The sequence below is a fragment of the Salminus brasiliensis genome, chromosome 9 (genome assembly GCF_030463535.1).
Source record: "Salminus brasiliensis chromosome 9, fSalBra1.hap2, whole genome shotgun sequence".
Taxonomy (NCBI): Eukaryota; Metazoa; Chordata; class Actinopteri; order Characiformes; family Bryconidae; genus Salminus; species Salminus brasiliensis.
In genome coordinates this window covers 12,338,474-12,360,489 of record NC_132886.1, presented here as the reverse complement: position 1 = coordinate 12,360,489, position 22,016 = coordinate 12,338,474, and the positions used below count along the sequence as shown (strand labels likewise).

Below are 22,016 nucleotides of genomic sequence, written 5' to 3'. Positions count from 1 at the left end.
ATTACACAATATCTGAAACTACTTTATGAAGCTATCACTGAAACTCTCTGTTTTACTGGCGGGAGAGCTGCATGCATTTTTTTGTTTTTAAACCAGTACTGAACAGTTGAACTGAAGAACTGAAGAGTTTTTCCTTGCCACTGTCACATTTGGCTTGCTCATCAGGGGTCTTAGGTTTTCATGTCTTTTTATGTCTTGATCTCTTGTCCTCTTACTAATTGCAGATTCTATAAAGCTGCTTTGTGACAACGCCAGTTGTAAAAAGTGCTATACAAATACATTTGATTTATTTGATCTACAAGTGTTTTGAATCAACTGCTTCAGTAAATCTACATTTTTAAATAATACCACCATAAACAATTGAACATATTAATTATTAATATCAATAAAGAACAAAAAGGCAAATTGATTTAATATTCTGAACAGTAAACTAGTACATGGACTTGCCTGTAAGAGGTCTTTACTGTGTATACATACAGATCTGTGATCATTTTTCTCAGTACTGTCAGGATTCGTTCTCTGGTTCTAGTGCTGATGTGTATTGCTGTGGCTGTTTCACATGAGCCGCATCATGGTCCTCAAGTGTCCTCGGCACTGCCCATACTGCCCAAGATGTTAGATGAAATGAATAGGGAGCTACTAGCGTGCTGCAACACGCTAAATCTTAGTTTAGGTGTTTTCAGGAAAATTGAGAAATAACCCATATCAAAAATATCCCATTTCATTAGAACAGCCAAGTGAGAAACGCGAGATTCTAGAGGTGCATTCCAGTGACCCTAATAGTTTCCTGCGAAAGTGGACTAGATATGGTATTCAGACATTTTATGGGTGGTTCCAAGCGACATGGAGTGAAAACACTCAGGTGCTTAGGGTAGAGTAACAATCATTTATCACTTCACAGGAAGTTACAGGAAAGTCTAGCCAACAGTCTCTGCTCATCTGTTTGTGTTTGATGCTGACATTACAAGCTGTTCTGAATGAAAGTATTGAGTGTATTCCATTTCAGAGGAGCATCATTAACTGGATTGGTTAAATAGTTGTTGTTTTGTTGTTGTAGGCCAACACTTCTTATATGCATATGCACTACAGATCTAACAAATGTCAAGACTGAATTCTAGATATTCCTGTCACTGATTTGACTTCACATGAAGAAATCCTAAAAAAGGTCACTAAGTTTAATATGAGCAAATAACTTGGCACGAGACAGAGAACCACAGTATTGGATAAAAAACAGTACACTTAGTCATAAAGTCTCAGGAACACGCAGGATGTTGGAACAGATGTTGGAAAAATGTGTCCGTGAACATGATAAAGAGGAGAACACATCGGCATGATTTCAGAGGACTCACCACATAATGCAAACTGGTGGTAAACCTCAAGCACAAACTGGCCTTGCTAATGTTTGCTATGAAAGCCTGTAGAGTTCAGGGACAAAGTGTTATGGACAAATCATCCACATGAAGTTTAACGTTTGCCAGAGTAAAGGAGTGAGGAAAATGTAGAAAAAACCCCCACAGCTTGTGATTTAAAGAAAACCCCCTCATCTCTTGTGGTAGCTTAATCCTGTGTAGCTGCTAGCTGAACTGACTCTCTTGCCTTAATTTGTGAAGCGATGGCAGCAGTATGCTGAACTCGTAAACTCGTGAAGCGTAAACACCTTAACTGCTCAAATCCAGCCAGATGCCTCAACACTAAATGGATGATGTTTTAGTTTTCATCTGGACAGTGATCAGAAATGTACCAAAGCAGCTGTGGAATATTTCAGGACCACAAATGTGGAGGAATGTGCTTGACTGGCCAAGTCAAGTCATTTACCTCACCTGAACCCGACCGATCCTGCACTTCAGAGCAGAAATGTACTTGAAAATAGATTACAGACCTGAAAGTGTTTTATTAGGGTTGATACACAGTGTCAGGCAACGTCTGTGAGCGACAGATTGACAATTAAGTCTCAAACACGACTGCTGTCCAATTACTTCTGATTGAAGCCATAGGGCTGTGGGCTGTGGACCCTAAATGGTTCCATCAAAGTAGAGGTAGATTCCTGTGAGTTAAGCTGGCATATTTCACCCTTTCCACACATTTTCCACTTAAAACCCCAGGTAATTACTAACAGACTACGCTGTGTGTGTTTGTGTGCATGTTTTTTCCACATCACTTCCCAAACAATGACTACTCTTTTACTACCCTTAAAATGTTCATGTACCCCACACATGTTCATGTTCAGGGAATACTATGTGCAATATCCCCCCCCCCCCCCCCGTGCAATTAAGAGTCTTTTGCTGTAAATAGTATTGTTATTGCTCTTTTAATTCTTATTTATATTGTGTATATATATTGTGTATATAGTGTAAATTATTTATCCAAATTTTTTGTAACTGAGTGTCTTGCTATCCCTTTCTGCTGTTACACTGGGAATTTCCCCACTGCGGGACTAATAAAGGACTATCTTATCTTATCTTATCTTATCTCTTATCTTAAATCTGCATGAATGCAATGCAAATACAATGCAAATTTGTTGCAGTCAAACAGCCTTGATAAACAGAAAAGGGCACTGTTCTGAACTCTTGTTCTGAGTGGGGTGGGCAATGTGTCAAAATGGTTATCATCATTAATAAAATCATGACATTATGATGTGCTTCTCTGAGAATGTAGTCAGTACTTCTCGAACACTGACCAAGTGCAGTTTCATTGAAGTTAGCATGAATCGTAAATCAACAGTATTTATATGTTAGGCCATTTGGCTGATGCTCTCAACCAGAGCAGCTTCCAGTTAAATCATATTGTACAGGTAAATGAATATGACATTTGGAGTCTTGCTCAAAGGGCCCTATTTTAGAGATCTTTTGGTGAGCCTCCAACTGCGCAGCTTGATTTAGGGCGTCAGTGTTTCTTTACTATCGTAAAGTTCATCTTGCGTGGCTTGAAACGCGCAAAAGGCATGTACTAAGTCTTTAATTAATTTAATTTAATTCTATTTAATTAATTAAGTGTGTTTTGGGCATAACATGCAGTAAACCAATCAGCGCGTCACTCGCCATTTCCTTTAAGAGCCAGGTGCGGTCCGACTTTGGCGTATTGCTATTTCAACCTGTCTCGGTTGTTTTCAGTCAGTGGCACACCTGTGTTTTCCGTTGCCAAGATAGCAATACACCAGAAATTTACTTGAACACACCTCATTTCGAGACCACCACACCCATCGGTGTAGATATATTCACAAGCACCGTTGCTACTTAAATGACTCCGGTGAAAGGCGTGAAAATAGACGGGGTGTAAGATAGCAATGAGCATTGCTATGCAGTCTTGCTGGTCATCCCGGAGGAAACTTTCCCTATCCTCCTGAGATCCTCTTTTTTCCATTGTAGTGGACATATTTCTAAGACCTTTATGCTCTACTGCAGTAGTGGCTCAGCTAGAGTCAGAGCACCGGGAAATTGATAACAGGGTTGCGGGTTCAGTTCCCGGGTTCAGCAAGCTCTGTGTTGATTGGCATGGATGGGTTGAAGACAGAGGCTGTCCTGGGCTTTTCAGTGAGGCCACAACTGTGGATGTGTGGCCAAACGATCACAGGGACTTCTTTTCTAAATGGTGGCCAACACAGCTTTTACATTTTATGGAAACAAGGGGGGAAGTAATACATTTTTTGTTGTTAAAAATTAAATCAAATGTGACAATTGGAGTTTTGCTCAAAGACTCTTATTAATGTGGTGTGGTGTGATTGCCAGGCAGAATATCGTACCCTATACTGCCACAGGGAAGGCAGTGTTGTTAGCCCCTACGCTACACTAGCACTTTCACCTTGCTGTCATGTGTTGTTGAGTGACAAAAAGAGTTTATCCTGTCTTTGCTGGAGTAACTGTCCCTAACTACTGTGAATTACTTTGTAATCCATCCATCTTCTCACACTATAAAGACAAAAGTATTGGGACATGTTCATTTATTGTTTCTTCTGAAATTAAGGGTATCAAAATAAGATTTTATCCTGCTTTTGTTGGAGTAACTGTCTCTACAGATTTTTGAGCATTGCTTATTGTTTCGAGGATTTGATTGCATTTAGTGACCACCACCCCACCTCATCCCCAACTCCCCCACTCATCTTAAAAGTACTGGATGGGGCACCATCATTCCAGAGAACACAGTTCCACTGCTCCACAGCCCAATGTTAAAGGGGTTTATACCCCTCTAGCCCACACCTGGTATTAGGCATGGTGCCAAAAGGTTTATGTTTATCTACTCCAGAGAGTCCTATTCTACAACATTCAACATTTGGACATATAGTGTACTTACATTAGCTCTTCATGACAGCTATTTTTTTCAATATATTATATAGAGCAATGCTATATAGAACGGTAATAATAAATAAATAATAATAAATCAACAACAAACGTGTTAGAGATAAGCAAATAATAAAATACATCTTTATACAGAAACACAGAACATCATGTAGACAATGGGTTAACATAATAGACAAAGTTATCAATCAAACAAAGGCCATCTGAAAAGATCCCCTGCTTGCTGATGAATTGTAAGAGAACATATAAGATATTTTAGAAGCCAACAAAATCATTTTTTACATTTTGATAAAATATTATAAGAAAACCTTTAGTGATTTAAAAGATGTAATATGATGAACTGTGCTTACAGCTGACAAGGTAAACAACATTCCACTTCAAGATGCTTAATTTGATTTGATGCAAGCCCAACGTCGCCTCAGCCAATTATTGTGGTTGCAACAGTAGGCTGGGAGACCACAGTAGTATGGGAGGCCACCGCCATAGGTGGGGCAGCAATGACTGTTGGCTGGGCATTGACAATAGCGAAAGTTGTACGGCGTCTCTTTATCTCCCGAGACATCTGGCACCAAGAACAGACGTTGCAGAAAGTGGCATACAGACAGTCAGAGGCCAGGTCACCCTGTGGAGGCGAAGTTAGATTATTTATTTATTTTTCATTTGAAGATAAAATGTCCTACTATTTTCTACTGATATTATCGATAATGTCACAGAAACACTGTATCACAATATATAGAGCTGGAAGATCAGAGCAGAAACCAGAAAACAGCTTTCTAGGAGCCTGAGCAGAAACCGTTGGTCTTATGAGGACTCTGTGAAGCATGCTATGCATGCTAATGTGTGTGTTATTTACATGAGTCTGCCAGTCTAATGAAGTAGCATTAGCGTACATATAGCAATATTTATATTCCGACACTTCGTAATTCAGAGGATCCAGTGATAAGATACAGAGAAACATCTATAGGAAAAAAGGGATCAGCTTTGGAACATTTTTTTATCACCACAGGTTGTGACAGAGACCCAGGATATGACAGAGACGTTGATAAACAAAAACATTGGAATTATGTAAACTGACTAGGGATGCGATACTGTGTGAGGAATTCTACATAAAACTACACATACTATTAATTGCTAGTTTTGAATCTGAAAGTCCCTTTAAGGCCCGTACTCACTTGAATGCCATATCGGTTGCGCATAGAAGCCCTCAGGGCGATAGATATTGGTGGAGTGTAAAAGGCGGCTCCTACACACTGTGAAGCGAGGCAGCAGATGTCTATTATGGGCAGACAGACGCACTCTCCAAACTCTGATGCAGTGTTGCAGGCAAACACAGGGAAACACAAGGAAGCAAAGCAGCCTGTGGAAAGGAGTGGAAATCATAGATATACTTCAATATATAAATAATTCGGCATGTAAAAATATTGTATGTTTGGTCCCGTTGTGCTTGTATATTACTACATTTAAACAGCATCATTTAGTAAACCCCTCAACACTACAGGGATTATTACACACCAAGCTGTAGTATTCGGTTACTACAGTAACTTTTGTTTGGTAATAGAAATTTGGTAGGTCATGGGCTTTTTAAGGGGTTAAACTCCCAACACTTGTAATTTGCCACTTTAGCATATGAACCCATGCACTGCATTCCAGAACCAGATAGATAAGTCCCACACTTAAGTCCAAATACTTCAGTTTAAAAATACTTTGGTAAAAGTTGAAGTATGGTCAAGTACAAGTTTAAAAATATACTCTCACAAATGTACTTAAAGTAAAATAGTAAATGTGTTTTTAAAATGAAAGATATTTACAACCACTGAGTGTAAATAATGGTTTATGCTAGAACTGCATTTTTTTTATAACATAAACTAACATAGTTAAAATACTATCCCATTTGGCAGATTGGTATTCATCTCATGGATGGTAAATGTGGTAATATATTACATTCTCTAACAAGTAGTATTAATAATTTTCTGATTAATACTAGTAGACTATGCCTCAATTTTGTTTTGTTTGTTTGCTTTTTTTAATATTTATTTGAGCTTATGGGCAACATTTAAAATGATGCCACCCATCTGAAATCAACAACCTCTGTCTCCTCTTCAAATTCTAATTTAACTTCTAATCTGTTTCCAGATATTTACTTGTTTCAATTGACTGATTGTAAAGATGCAGGTTATCCAGAAAACCAGTGAAATGTTCACCTCTGTGAAAGCCATCCAATCAGATTTGAAAATCTACTTCCCAGACCACTGTAAACCCCAGCCTTCATTAACCTCTCCAACCATTAATTGGTGGAACTGGTGGAACTAATAAGCAAAATTAATCAATATTAAACGCTCATGAAGATTAAACTGGAGAGGATTACAGATTACAGAACCAAAACTCAGTTTAATTTTTATAGAGACCGAATCTTCACTGATTCAGATTTACTAACAGCAGCATGTGCAATTAGTAATGAGCCCGTTTTGAAAATGTAGTGAGTAAAAAAATCTGATTTTTCTTGTGAAATGTAGTGATAGAAATACTCAAGCAGAGTACAAATTCCTCAAAAACGACCTCAGTAACACAGTAAGAAAGTACTTAGAGTGAGTTTAGAAGGCCCTCCTGTGTTTCAAGAGCTTGGGTCTTTACTATCAATGTCTGAAATTTACCTCATGGGTTTATTAAAGTGTGTCATTCCTAAAACACAGGAGATCCCTGATGATCTCTGAAAAAAATCACCAGGCAGTTTGCTCACTGATTAGCCAGACGTCTGGAGGAATGTTCTGAAGAAGGACAATAATGAAATGAAAAGCATTTTGCTTGACAAAAAACAAACTGCATTCCAATATTCCAGCACTCATCCCAACCGTGAAGCATGGGGGTGGCAGTACCATGGTTCAGGGCTGTTTTGCTGTCTTGGGTCCAGGATACTTTAACTAGTTTTTTGGACTTCAGGTCAAATGTATGCATAAATACTGAAAACGGGACAGTGAAAAATCTTTCTTACTAAGCTGGATCTGCTTACTTCCTAAATACAACATCATCCTTAAGATTTAAGACCTTGAACCCTAACTTTTATTATTCAGTTTGTAATCCTAATGCAGAAACTATTGTAAATGATTGAATAATATCTTGTGGAGTACCCCAGGGTCCTATTTTAGGGCCTATGGATCTAATGTTAAAATGTCAATGGCGATGAAAGTGAAAAACTGAAGCGTGGCTTTACAGACTAAAAGGTTAAGTGTGATCACAAGCCCTTAACAAGAGCAAGATTAGTGCACAATTAAGTACTCTTGAAATATGGGGATTAGTTCATTTCACTACATCTGTGATGCGTTTGTCTCTTTCCATGACCATCCCTGAATAGCTTTAATAACTTTATTTATCAGATCATTTAATCTGCAGTTTGTGCAGCAGGTTATGGCGAGATATCTGTTTAGCTTGTCCAACCTGGCAACCACTGGCTTTTTCCACTGCATTGTTTATCTTCACAAGATCTTAGTGACCCTGAGGCCTTGTCGTCTTAAGACACCTTAAAGAGTGTTAGTTCAGGTAGTGTCTTATGGTCCTCATACGGTCATAACTTCATCATTGTGTACACGGCTAAAACACTGTTGTGTCTGTTTTATCTGAATTAACCTGATTTAAATAATTTCCTCACAAATAAGACATATTACATCAACACAGTTTTCTCTTTGACTTTACGTACTTTTGACCTCAATGCTATGATGTACAATATTTGATCTGTATGGAAATGACGTGCACATTTGAACAAAGTAAGCAAAATGTACCCCAAATGTACAGTATTATCCATTATTGTCATAACATGTTGTGAAATCCTGGAGTCTAGGAAAAGGAACAGGTACAGGCTGAGGACAGCCTTCAAAACAAAGTGTGATGACTTTTGACTGGAGGGGACAGGTTATTAGAGTTGGGAGGGGCATTTGAGAGCACCTGTTCATACCGATCACCAAACTGTGAGAAGCTGATGGATTAGTGGGGCTGAGACGTGAGCTGTTTGCAATTTTTCAGGGAGATGAGAAGATATGGTGAGAAAGGAGAGCAAGAGAATGAGCCAGCAATAATGTGCATTCACATTCTTTCTCTACTTACCTGGCAGGGGAGATACCATGATCAAGAAGGTGGTTCACCCAGGGTGAGGCTCAGCCATTGCACTCCGGTTGTGCTGACCCCTGCGAATTCCCCAAATGTGGGAATCTCGACTGCATAATCTCTGGTAGTGGGGGACTGTGTTCACTACCACAGATGGGTTAAATGTGGAGGACACATTTCGCTGTACAGTGTACACTGTGCAGTGACAAATACATGCACCTTTACCTTTAATTCCTTTTCTTTTCATAACCTCTGTTATTTTTAAGCATCGTAAAACTTTTTTTTCCTGGAGGTGTTTTTGGAAAAAAATCTGCTGTAGTCATTTTGTGTTTTTGGACTCAATGTTCCTTACAGCTACATTAAGCATTTTAACATTTTGACAGAAATTAAAATATCTCTTCAATATAGCACACAAAAGATGCAGATTTGATCGGTACTTGAGTGTGGGTATAACTAGTGACATTTACACAGTTATATGAGCTCAGGTCAAAGTCTTTTTTTGCAGATTTACTTTTGACATAAGTAGTTTTTTTAATCTGCTACATTTGTACTTCTGTATGATGTATCATTATTTGACAGATAATGACTCATACAGACAGAATACTTTTATTTGTTTATGGGTATAGACTACTGCTGAGCACTGCTGATGGTTATGCATGTGCAGGAGTTATATATAGTGCTATGAGAAAGTACATTTCTTGACATTTCTTTCAATAATGGGAAATATATTCAGTTTTTTCATGTTTTTTGGCACAACTTCATCTTAACTCATGATACATTTTTCTGCTCTACTTCAGTAATATTTTAAATGATAGTTGAGGTTGTGTCAAATTCTGTCCGTTTTTAAATAATGGCTATAATGGGATGTTTGTAGTTGTAGTGATTTTCTTTTTATTTGTAACCAATCTCTGATTGATTCAGCTCTAAGATGGACTTGTATTGACAGGTCCTTGGTCTTTATGATGCTGTTTGTTTAAGTATGTTCTCTGAGGCCATCTGGCAACATGTATATTCATATTGAGATCACATAATACCAGTCAACTAGTTTTGTGACTTTGTTTTTTTTTTTTTATACTTTCATAACTATATATATGTGTATATCTATTTTTTACCTTTACTTTAATATAATGGCAAATTTATATAAAAGAAATGTACATTAGATAGGCTGTGGACATTAAATTAAGCAAGGAAACTCACAGACTTGGCAGTCATCGAAACAGTCGCAGATGCCTGTGCTCCACTGGTTTGGTCTGACGGCAACAACAGACATGGATGGGGGTTGCTGAATGACCACATTTTGCGCCAGCATGGCCATTATACTGGTTAAAAAAACAGATGCACAGATTTGATGTAACAATGAATGCTCCTCATTATCTGCATATAGGTTTTACAGTACTATTTATATTGTGAATAAAACAGGACCCAGAACCGAACCTTTAAGAAACGAAAAAAACAACAACAAATATTCAGATTGCAATAGCCATATACTACTTTCTCCCTGAAAAAAAATTGTTCAAGACCAACTCTATGGAACATTTCGAATAGCAGGGAGCAGACGAATGTATACGGATTTGAAAGGTTAATTAAAATAGCAGCAAAATCATTATTCGTATACACTGATCAGCCAAAATATTGGCAAGTGAAGTGAATAACATTGAATATCTCATTATCTCATCATGGCATAATGTCAAGGGACATTGTCAAACATTGTTCAAGTGAAGTGAATAACATTGAATATCTCATTATCTCATCATGGCATAATGTCAAGGGACATTGTCAAACATTTTTCACCTTTTTAGAATAAGTGGTAGTGGTAACTTCTAGACTGGTGAATATTTTCCCTCCACAATGATAAAACTTTTTTTATATTTCACTGAAATTGAAAACATATTCATATAAAAGTGTATAATGACTGAATAATGAAGTTACTGAAAATGGAAATCATATGAAAAATAGCTTCTACTTACCTGTCCTGTAATTCTGGGTGGTCGACTCCTAGCTGCAAATGTGTCTGACTGTACCTGTACTATAGCCTAATAGGACAGGTAAATAGCTGTTATGGCTATTTGAATATGATTAAGGCGTTCCATTTTTCCATTCCTTAATGATTTGCGTATTGAAAAAGCTGCTTACATTGGGTGACCATATGCCAACTTGTTCCCTGACATGCCCTCTTTTTGGGATGTAAAAAAAATGCTTCCAGTTATGGTTTCTAAAATGCGTAAAATGTCAGAGGATTTGCGGTGAGTTCATGTCTGTGTTATTTTATAAATATATTTTATTTTTATTAACTGTTTTAACCAATGTTTGTATCTCAGATACTTCTAATGATATATAACAGGTGGTTTTTGAAATGGAAACACACACACTTCTACACTGCTGCCACTTTTCTGGAAAAAGAGCTAAATCTTCTAAATCAGCTTCACCCTTTACATAGCAGTGTCTGATCTATTGCCAATACAAACTGCTCAGCCTCCGACTACTGTGGAGAAAACCAGGTGGCAGGAAGTGCAGCTGGCCTTGTCTACACTCTCTCTCTTATACATTCCAGCTGCTGTTAGTCATTTTCCCATTCCCCTCTGTATTTCTGTAATCTTCTCTGTTAAGTGGTGGACCAAGCTTGGAGATGGCCTTTTTTAAATCTTGCTCCTCAGTTAGGCCTATCCTAGCAATGCTGACAATGCTTCTCATAGGTGGTGAGAATTGTTTAATGTGAAGGGCTCTGTTTGGGTAGTGAAACATGACATGTCAGAGCGGCTGAGGGAGAGCAACAGGGTTTATCTATACAAAACTGACCTCATGCATCCTGAGGTTTTTGGTTTCCATTTTTTACGGGACATTTCTGTTTTTTATGGGATGACTGTTTTTTGCAAGATGATTCCGTTCTATTTTAAGGGACAATTGGCAGCCCTGCCCTGCCCTTTTCAACTCGAGCTGTAATGAAAGGAGATGATTTGGCCATATAGGCTATTAAGGTTATTTGTTAGTTTTGGTAAATGAGTAAATATTTATGCATTAGTGTTCATTAACTAGTTCATTAGACTTTAGGAATATTAACTCCCTCCCACCCTCACACACACCTTCATGGTTTTACAGGGTGGGCCATTTATATGGATACACCTAAATAAAATGGGAATGGTTGGTGATATTAACTTCCTGTTTGTGGCACATAAGTATATGGGAGGGGGGAACCTTTCAAGATGGGTGGTGACCATGGCGGCCATTTTGAAGTTGGCCATTTTGGATCCAACTTTAGTTTTTTCAATGGGAAGAGGGTCATGTGACACATCAAACTTATTTAGAATTTCACAAGAAAAACAATGGTGTGCTTCAAAGTGCTGCCCATTGTGTTGGATTGTCAATGCAACCCTTCACACACTGATAGCAACACCGCAGAAGAAATGCTAGCACAGGCTTCCAGTATTCGTAGTTTCAGGTGCTGCACATCTTGTATCTTCAGAGCATAGACAATTGCCTTCAGATGACCCCAAAGATAAAAGTCTAAGGGGGTCAGATTGGGAGACCTTGGGGGCCATTCAACTGGCCCACGACGACCAATCCACTTTCCAGGAAACTGTTCATCTAGGAATGCTCGGACCTGACACCCATAATGTGGTGCACCATCTTGCTGGAAAAACTCAGGGAATGTGCCAGCTTCAGTTCATAAAGAGGGAAACACATCATCATGTAGCAATTTCAAATATCCAGTGGCCTTGAGGTTTCCACTGATGAAGAATGGCCCCACTATCTTTGTACCCTATATACCACACCATGCCATCAATTTCTGTGTTCCAACAGTCTTGGAGGGATCTATCCAATGTGGGTTAGTGTCAGACCAATAGCGGTGGTTTTGTTTGTTAACTTGACCATTCACATAAAAGTTTGCCTCATCACTGAACAAAATGTTCTGTGTAAACTGAGGGTCCTGTTTCAATTTTTGTTTTGCCCATTCTGCAAATTCAGTGTACCGATCTGGGTCATCCTCGTTGAGATGCTGCAGGAGCTGGAGTTTGTAAGGGTGCCATTTGTGAGTAGCTAATATCCACCGAAGAGATGTTCGACTGATGCCACTCTCCAGTGACATGCGGCGAGTGCTACGCTGTGGGCTCTTGCTGAATGAAGCTAGGACAGCCACTGATGTTTCTTCATTAGTGACAGTTTTCATGCATCCACATTTTGGCAAATCCAACACTGAACCAGTTTCACGAAACTTGGCAAGCAGTTTGCTAACTGTAGCATGGGAGGTGGTCTTGTAGGGTGTCTTGCATTAAAATCTGCTGCAATGACCCGGATACTGCGTTCTCCTCACATGTTAACCTCACACCATTGTTTTTCTTGTGAAATTCTCAATAAGTTTGATGTGTCACATGACCCTCTTCCCATTGAAAAAACTAAAGTTGGATCCAAAATAGCCGACTTCAAAATGGCCACCATGGTCACCACCTATCTTGAAAAGTTTTCCCCCTCCCATATACTAATGTGCCACAAACAGAAAGTTAATATCACCAACCATTCCCATTTTATTTAGGTGTATCCAAATAAGTGGCCCACCCTGTACAACTTAGGCCTACTTAAAATATGCTCACCCTAGCTTACATGACCTCTTTTAAATAAACAGGAATGAGAACTTATTTATTTTTTCAAACACTTTTATTGATAATTATTGCAAAAACAAAAACAAAAAAAAGAGTTTACATTGGTTGGGGAAAAACTGTCATAAAGAACAGCTTTGATTTTTGAAGGATCATCAAACCTATAAATACTACAATGTTAATGGATCATTTCCTATTAAAAACATCAGTGGTTAGAGCAAAAATGATCTAAATGAAGGTAATGGCTAAAGGTTGGTAAATGCCAACACTCTTAGTTAAACACTTAATTAAACTGAATGATCTAAATATATGTGCCTTTGTTAATTCTATAAGGTAATAAGTATAATACAATGCCGTACACTCTTAAAAATAAAGCTCCTAAAACGGTTGGCTTGACTTGGTCGTACAGAAAAAAACATCACATTGCAATAGAACATTTGTATGGGTGTCGAGGTTCTTTAAACTTGGTTCTTTAAAGATACACCCATTGGAGAGTTCTCAAAGATGTTTTTTTTTCTTAATGGTGCTGCCAAAAACCCTTTTTTATTAGTGTACATGTTATCTGATCAGGAGGCTCCAGTCTTCATTCATGAGCAGAGGTCCACAACCCAAGCAAGCGATTAGCCAATGCTTCTGCTCTGTCAAACTGAAGATCAGTTAAGATCAATGGAAACGAGGGATGGTCGAGACTTCAGACTTCAGAGAGAGGAGTAGAGGCATGCTCTTCATTTATGTTGCTGATGACAATGATGCCAGTTATAATGAGGGTGATGGTGGTGATGATGATGATGATGGTGATGACAATGAGGAGGATGATGATGAAGATGATTTGGGCCTTTGCTTAGGCAGCTGTTTAGCCAGTTGGCCTGTTGTTCAGGAATGTGACTGGATGAAGCCTGGCCTTCATCTCACGCCTGATTTGGCACCAGCTGCATGGGCCGCAGAAGAAGGCGTATACACAGTCGTTGCAAATGGTGTCCTGCAAGTGTAGGAGAGGTACAGGTTTACCCAAGAGTAACAGATTACCAAAGTATTTTACCTGTATTTAACCTTACATCCTAGCTGCAAATGTGACTGACCGTACCTGTACTGTAGCCTAATAATCAGAAAGATAATATCTCCTATGGCTATTTGAATATGAACAAGGAACTATCCTTGAATCCTAAATCTCAGTTCCTTAAAAGTTTGCATAAATGTACATGCATGACCCCATTTAAATGAACAGCAGATGTGTGTCTTTTTTCCGAATAGTTTTATTTATAATTATTCATTATTATTAATTATTTAAATAATTAATTTTAATTAAGCTGTTCTAAGTAAGTTCTAAACTGTTGTAAGTAAGATAACATGAGGTCTTTAGCAAAGGTGCAACCTTTCAACTTTTCAACGTTCTGACTGGTCTTACCGTGATGCCGTAGCGCCGGCGCATGGACACTCTCATGGAGAGTGTGACTGGGGGGATGATGCCGAACGAGTCTAGCAGAGGCAGGCAGAGACACTCGCCATGGTCTCGTGCTGTGATGCAGGCATAGCAAGGGAAGCACCATACGGAGAAACAGCCTAGAAACACACATACAGGCTTTAAGATAATCCTCAGTTATAATGGTATGTCAGGGTGCATAAGCTATAATGTACAGTGTGCTACTTTCTGATATTAATGTTCTGAATACTTCTTTTGTTGAGTCTAAATCAGTATCCTGTTGCTAAACCTATGCTTTGTGCTAGTGTATCTATATTATGGCATAATCATTGCTCTTTTGAAATAACAGGTTAATGTAGAATGCCAATACTGTCAACACTTCAACATTACTGTACTGTTCACTCGCCAGTCGACTAAGTCCACATACACAAAATAAGCTTCCAAAATGATTTACCAATACATATATATTATATCTACCTATTTAAGGGACAGTAGTTTAGCCGTGCCCACTCATAGTAGGTATAGGGAGTGTTTCAATCCAGTCGTTTTTTTTAATGAGGCACAGTAAAGCTACATCAGTCAATATAGATATACTAGTCTTAAACACACAGGCTGATCAATTCTAGTCTATAAATAGGATACTAGTCATGTAAACATGAATAATGACTGTGTAAACTAACACAAAACACAAGACAAGTTAAGAACATTGGCCCTTTAAATCTAGCTATATAATACAGTACAATCATGGCTGCTGCCAGGGAGTTTGGGTCCCATGAAAAGACATTACACTGATCCCCACAACTCAAATGCGTAATTAATACATTGTTAGGGCCACTGTTAGTCACTGTCCTAACTCCCCCACCAACCAACTCCCCTCCCACCATCCCATATGGTGCCCCTGGGTAGAATATGGAGCCCCAGTAGAGTATACGTAAGCATCAGTAAGGCATACACAGTTTTTTTCAACTTACATTCATTAACACTTTCACACTCGCAGATGCTGGTGGTCCACTGATCCGATGCCGCTGCCACTACCAGTGGCTTGGGCTGCTGGATAACCATTTTGGTTGCCATGGTGAAAACTTTAAAGGACAAAGAGACACACACATATCATACATTTTAAAATGGTCACTGACAATAAGAATTTGCAAAAAATGTCATTAGCTTTTTAACATCTAACATAATCCAAAACGTACCATAATATATTAATAACGTACTGTTTAACTCTAATATACAGTTGTAGGCTGTAAAGTCCAGAGTAAAATCTTATCTAATCCCTCTGCACCTGCTCAGTTCCTTATGTCTTACCTGTAAGATGAACCTGAGGACAGCTCCTACAGCAGAATGACACTCTGTAAGGCCGACTGGGCCTCTTTATTTAAGAGCAGGTGAGGTTTGGTCTGGAATGTGAAGATGCCTTCACGTGGATGCATGGAGGTCAGCATGCATCACAGGGACACACAGACACATGCACCCACAGGCACACAGCATGCATGTGTACGTGCAGGCTGCAGGATGCTTATCAAAGAAAGGCTTTTCAGTAACTGGTTCTGCCAGACAGGTGCACGTAAGTGATGTAGACACTGAGAAAAATGCCAGATCAATAGATTGGGTGGGTAATGGCATTCCCACTCCACGGCACAAGCATAAGGTACTTTTTTTTACAAGGTGTGTCAGTGGTCAGAGTTGTGTTTTGACTTTATGAAAGCAAAAAGTACCCAAAGGGTACATTATGTCATGTCATGTGGTTGTTTTTTGGTGCTGAGATGCTGTATCTGTAATGTAAAGTTAATGACATAATAGAAATTGTCAGTGGCCACTAATCGTTTGGTGAAATGCATTATCTGTTCTGTTAATCAGACAGGTCAGTAGACGCAGATCGCATACTTCTCAGGACAAAAAGAACACCACATTCTGAAGACGCATATTTGGCGCCTTCAGAACGTGAGCTATGGACATTCTATCTTGATAGTTTAAGCATTCTTACAACCTTAAGGAGACAGGTGTACAAGTGCATGAGATGTACCCATTTAAAAAAAATATCATTTAACAGTGGTGTCGCGGCGGATGAGGGTCTGTGAGTTCAATAGCCAGCTCTGCAGCTGCTACTGTTGGGCCCTTAATGCAGAACAGCTTATTACACACTAAGATGTATTACTCAGTAACTTCTGTACAAACTGGTGGAGCTATTCTCTGGTAATAGAACACTTTTGCCCTGCCGATTTAGTTTTTAAAGGGTTAACCTCTCTGCTTCAGTAGTGCCCTAGAATCCTTGACCCTGTGATAATAGGCCTATGATTATAGCATGTTCTTATGCAGTAATTTACAAGAACACTAATTTCTGTAACACGCTAGTTGCTGTTCTGAAAATGACCAGGTTACTTCCAATTAACAGAAGATAATAAGATAATCCTTTATTAGTCCCACAGTGGGGAAATTCTCACAGTGGGTCCCACAGTGGGGAAATTAAACTAAACTAGTACTAACAGTTTAAGGTTTTACAGTTTAAATGATTTACTTTTGTGCTATTTAAATACCTAACCTGGTCATAAGGCCACATGAGATTCAACAGACTAAATAGAATATGCACTAAATAGATATACAAATAAAACGTATTGGGACAAACCTCTTAATCAATGAATTAAGGTGTGTTTTATTCAGTCTTATTGCCACAGGTGTATGAGAATCAAGCATCTAGCTATGCAGTCTGCCTTTACACACATTAGAGAACGAATGGGTGGTTTAATAGAATGGCACCATTGCACGTTTGCAAGTCATTTGGTGATTTCTTTTTCTTCTAGATATTCCACCATCAACTGTGGGTGATATTACAGACCATGCTAAGTTTATGACTTGGGGTCACAGTGCTGAGGTCGCATATAGTGCAGAAAAGTCACCAACGGTCTCAATAACTGCCACTGCCACTGTTCTAAACCTGCTGTTTGAGCTGCCAAAAGGAGACCATATTTATGGGATCATAAAATTTGTAATTGTAAATGTTGGACTTGGTGCCCGAAACAGTTCATTAGAGTAATATCATAGAAGAACCTTTTTTGGTGGTTCTGTAATGACCTTTTCAATGTTTGGTTCTTTGGAGAGCCAGGTTTGTAGCGGATATGCAGGAATGCAGAGCATCCTTTCAAAAGTTTGAAGAATCTTCACAGACAGGTTCTAGACTAGCTGAAGTTTTTTTTCTGTAAAAAAACGTGACCCTCAAAATTACAGAAATTCTCAGTTTCTCCAGAGTAGTGATGCCAGTTCACTTAACTCACAATTAATCAGAATACACAGGAGAGTGCTCTGTTTGTGTGTATATACAGAGGTTACATTGCTTATGTTTATTTACAGTAGAGTATTGTTTATGTATAGCACCATTGTACTGTAATTCCTGTCTTCAGCATTTAGCATACCTAGCTTACTATAGATACCCTATTGCTGACTAGGGAGTCTAGGGTTTATTAAATAATTATGAATTTCAGTTGCATACAGATATTGAGAGAGAACAGAACAATAACCTTGTTAATTACAACTGCGTTTAACAAGATCTTATAACAGTGACATGCTCTTAAGCTGATCTATAATACTACAGAGGTGGCAGTGTGTGTTTTTATATTACACTGCTGGTTGAAGTAGTCAGCCAGGATACAAACCACTGGTATAAAACACGAAAAGGAAAACGAAATCTATAGACTTCTTAAAAAAAAAAAAAAACTAACGGAACTTCCTCATTACAGTACATGCTGATCAAGACTGTAAAGACCTGCTTACGTTTCTGTTTAATTACTATATGCATAAAACTGAAAGTATTACAGAATGTTTTTATGCATATGAATCAGTTCCTGGTCTTATGATTGACTTGCTTTGCTTCAGCGTGTTGAAAGTGCATGTGTTTGTTTTAAATATATCAGGAGAACATCATGTCTGCAATATGACGTCCGGCAACAGAGATTATATGGTGGTAGACAGAGTGTTAGTAAGCTATCATTCAGTCAAAACTTTTGTTGGCAAAGATGTTTGGAAGGTCACAGCTGCAACATGGCCCTCCATTCTTGGCAGCGGGGTGTCCCAAACATACAACTGTTTCAGTCTCCAAAGAGAGGAATTGCTGTAGGATTGCCTCACACTGCAGCTTTATAAGGCTATTGTTATTCAAACAGTTGTCAGAGTTGTGTCTAACTATATGTGACACACCTGGGGGCCTCCGCCCACCTAAATCCAATTTCTTTTCAGTAAAAATCTGGAAAAGAATGTATAGTTGCCATTTTGGAAGTACAAGGGTTTTGCATGTAAATAATGATTTACAGAAGTAGGACCCCCCCCCCCCCATCTCTCTCTCTCCCTCCCTCTCTCTCTCTTTCTCTCTCTCTCTCTCTCTCTCTCTCTCTCTCTCTCTATATATATATATATATATATATATATAGGCCTAAGTTACTAACAAGAGATTATTTGGTCTATAGGCTATTAAGAATATTTATTGTGTTGAATATTTATTGTACTGTGTTGTCTGTCCGCACTTGTTTGTTTGTTTGTGTTGCACTTGTGTCTTGTATGCACTGTCTATGTTGCACCATGGTCCGGGAGGAACGTTGTTTCGTTTCACTGTGTACTCTGTATGTAGTTGAAATGACAATAAACCCACTTGACTTGACTTGACTTGACTATTGGTTCTGCTAAATGAGTAAATGTGTATGTATTAATGGATAATATTGACATCATATGTCCACCCTCACACATACACATTACTATGGTTTTACTCAGGCCTAGCCATGACACCCTAACTATGCTGGATACCCCTGTCCTCTTGTCCTTTTCTTTAAAAAAAAAATTATGGTCACTCTAGCATTTGCCTTTAAAATGGTATGTTCATGGTATGTTGTGTGTGTGTGTGTGTGTGTGTGTATGTATGTATTGCTGTTAAGCTAAAACGTTGCACCTCCATATGTATATATGTGACACTGAGCTCTTGAGGTTTGGAGAATAGAATGATGGTTAGATGTTATGAATATACTGCATGTAATACATGTGGTCTGAGTCTTCTGATAGTTTTGTGTCATGAACAAATTGACTGCAAAGAACCAGAGAATGTGTTTTACAGCAATGTTTTATTTGGCTGTCTGTCATTATATTCCAATACGTACAAAACTTCAAAGACAAACTTTTTTGCCAGTGAATTTGAAACACAATGACTCCCTTAAACTGCAAGGGTCTGTATGTGTGCCCACACATCAATTCATCAGCCTTGTCAATACATTACTTACATATTATTTACCAAATAATTCCTAGTAATAGTATTACTTAATTGAATAATATGCCTGCAGTTTAAGGGGTAAAGAAGGACCTTTAGAAATCAGCACAACAAACACCAACTTGTAGTGAATTAAATAGTACTGTTGGAAAGAAAACGATATAAATACCCTAAGTAAGCACACAGTATTTTACATATTGCATTCTGTTTAGGAGACTCCCGTCTTCATATATTTGAGTTGAGCAGTTTGACTGAGGGCCAGACGCTAGAGTCACATCACTCCCTCATACCTCAGACCTGAACCCCAAACAGCAAAAGCAAAGCGGTCAACTTCTCTGGAATGCTGAAGCTCATACCAGATCAGTGATGAGAGTGTGACAAGATTGGAGCAGCACGTTTTGGGTCGAAAGGTCACTTGACAGATTAGCTCGTACAATGGATGCATTGCAGCCAGTGTCTCTGTTGTCTCTTGGAGGATCCTGAGAACGTAAACAATTATCCTGATGATGAAGGTGGTGCTGGTGGTGACAATGATGAGAGTGCTGATTACTTGGCTCGGTTGTGGAAGAGAGTGACAGGATGCTGACGGGCCTTCAGCTCACGTCGTATCTGGCACCAGGAGCATGGGCCGCAGCAACAGGCGTACACACAGTCATTACATATGGAGTCCTAGTGAAAGAGCAGAGGCAGAATGATTAGCTTATGGTTAGACAGACCAACTATCAGCCAGTGAAGCACTAGTATAGAGAAACTCTAAATTCTGCTCTGGCTTTAGGTCATTTGTAAAGGTAACTTATTGGTGTATTGGGCGCTGACTTCTCTGTGAACTCCAGGCACTGTATGGATTTGTTCATCTCCACTAATAGCTTGCCTAATTTACTCTAGTCCCCTAGACCCTGTGTGTAAGCCCACACTTCAGTTCTTCACTCTCATAACTACACTGCTCTCGTATGTAACATACTGTAAGTTTCATTGGCCCTAAAATAGAACCTTGTGGGACTCCACAAGATATGCTTAACCAAATGGTTATCAATTAGTTCACAATAGTGTCTCCATTAGGATTAAATTCATCACAGTATAGTGTATTGTTTGTATGTTTATTTGCATATATACAAATAAAGACTTATTGCCCAAGCAAAAATGACATAAATGGTAAGCAAGCATGAAAGAATCTCTCTAAACAACACTTCCAGGGCTTGGTGATTATACATTGTGATATAACTGTAGTACTATATTTGACTATGACACTTAGCACATAGCTGCATGTAATCACTGCCTAAATGAAAGACCCAGTTTGAAGATTACCTCAATGCCATAGGTGCGTCTGACAGACACCCTCATTGCCATGGTAATGGGGGGGATGAGGCCAAAGCTCTCCAGCAGAGGCAGACACAAACACTCGCCGTGGTCTCTAGCCGTGATGCAGGCAAAGCACGGGAAGCACCACAATGCAAAGCAACCTGTACACACACACACAAACACACACATAACTGATTAGTCCGCCATTACTTTCCATAATGCACAGAAAAAAGTAAATTTAATAAATCACTACACTGTTTTCACATGAATACTATATTCACACAAATATGTATTTGATAATATAGAATTTATTCCTTGTAGAAATTTACATACATATGATCTGAGTAAATTGAATGCAGCACTTTGATGCAGAGCTATAGAATTCATTTAAAGTGGTGGCTCAGTGGTTATTGGGTTCAATACCCGTGTCACAGGATTGTCCACTCAGCTGCCACTGTTAGGCCCTTAAGCAAGGCACTCAACCCACTTTCCTCAGGGCATGTTGTCACATAGCTCACCCTGCACTCTGACCCTAACTTTCTAAAGCTGGGATATGCAACTTACTGGGATATAGGAACTTACTTACTGTTCTACTCTAAAGTGTATAAATATAATGACTATAAAGACACTTATTGGAAAATCTGTACTGCGTACAAAGACTAGAAAGAATAATAGAGCAGTACTGTATTCAGTACAACTCAAAACCAGGACGAGGATGAAGTATGACCAGTTCTACTGAAGGTCCAGCTTTCACTTACAGTCATTAACATTGTCACACTCGCAGATGCTGGAGCTCCACTGGTCTGAACCCGGAGCTACCACTAGTGGCTTGGGCTGCTGGATGACCATCTTGGTTGCCATAGTTGATTGTCTAAAATGGGGATAAATAGGAAAAAGGAAAAAGAGATAATTTTTTGAAAAATAAATATGTTTGATTTTACTAAAAAATATCATTTGCAGAAACATTTTCAATATTACATTTTCAAACTACAGTAATATGTGAAAAATGTCAGTAATAAGCCATTCTAGTATTAAGCATGAAGCCTGTCCCAGTCTGCTGTGCTAAATAAGCT

At 38.7% G+C, this 22,016-nt stretch overlaps 2 protein-coding genes and 1 non-coding gene across 3 annotated transcripts; 1 reads left to right on the top strand and 2 right to left on the bottom strand.

Moving 5' to 3' along the window:
• Nucleotides 1-8,379: 8,379 nt before the first annotated feature.
• Nucleotides 8,380-8,540, top strand: LOC140563149 (U1 spliceosomal RNA). The gene has a single exon (XR_011980380.1). It is a non-coding gene; the product is annotated as a U1 spliceosomal RNA (small nuclear RNA).
• Nucleotides 8,541-13,832: 5,292 nt separating this feature from the next.
• On the bottom strand, nt 13,833-15,473 carry LOC140562922 (cornifelin homolog B-like). Its single transcript, XM_072688788.1, has 3 exons — nt 15,371-15,473; nt 14,385-14,539; nt 13,833-13,958 (listed from the first exon to the last, which is right to left on the bottom strand). Exons 1-3 carry the CDS (start codon nt 15,471-15,473, stop codon nt 13,833-13,835), a joined length of 384 nt encoding a protein of 127 aa, XP_072544889.1.
• Nucleotides 15,474-20,190: 4,717 nt separating this feature from the next.
• On the bottom strand, nt 20,191-21,804 carry LOC140562921 (cornifelin homolog B-like). The gene is made up of 3 exons (XM_072688785.1): nt 21,702-21,804; nt 20,950-21,104; nt 20,191-20,313 (listed from the first exon to the last, which is right to left on the bottom strand). The coding sequence occupies exons 1-3, from the start codon at nt 21,802-21,804 to the stop codon at nt 20,191-20,193; spliced, it is 381 nt and encodes a 126-aa protein (XP_072544886.1).
• Nucleotides 21,805-22,016: the final 212 nt, after the last annotated feature.

Bases quoted from the DNA above. Each gene is read 5' to 3' on its own strand.
- LOC140562922 (XM_072688788.1), bottom strand. From the start codon at position 15,473: ATGGCAACCAAAATGGTTATCCAGCAGCCCAAGCCACTGGTAGTGGCA. The intron at 14,540-15,370 runs GTAAGTTGAAAA...GTGTGTTTCTAG, and splicing joins GTGTGAAAGTGTTAATGAAT to GCTGTTTCTCCGTATGGTGC. The intron at 13,959-14,384 runs GTAAGACCAGTC...CTACACTTGCAG, and splicing joins GCCGGCGCTACGGCATCACG to GACACCATTTGCAACGACTG.
- LOC140562921 (XM_072688785.1), bottom strand. From the start codon at position 21,804: ATGGCAACCAAGATGGTCATCCAGCAGCCCAAGCCACTAGTGGTAGCT. The intron at 21,105-21,701 runs GTAAGTGAAAGC...GTGTGTGTACAG, and splicing joins GTGTGACAATGTTAATGACT to GTTGCTTTGCATTGTGGTGC. The intron at 20,314-20,949 runs GTAATCTTCAAA...CTCTTTCACTAG, and splicing joins GACGCACCTATGGCATTGAG to GACTCCATATGTAATGACTG.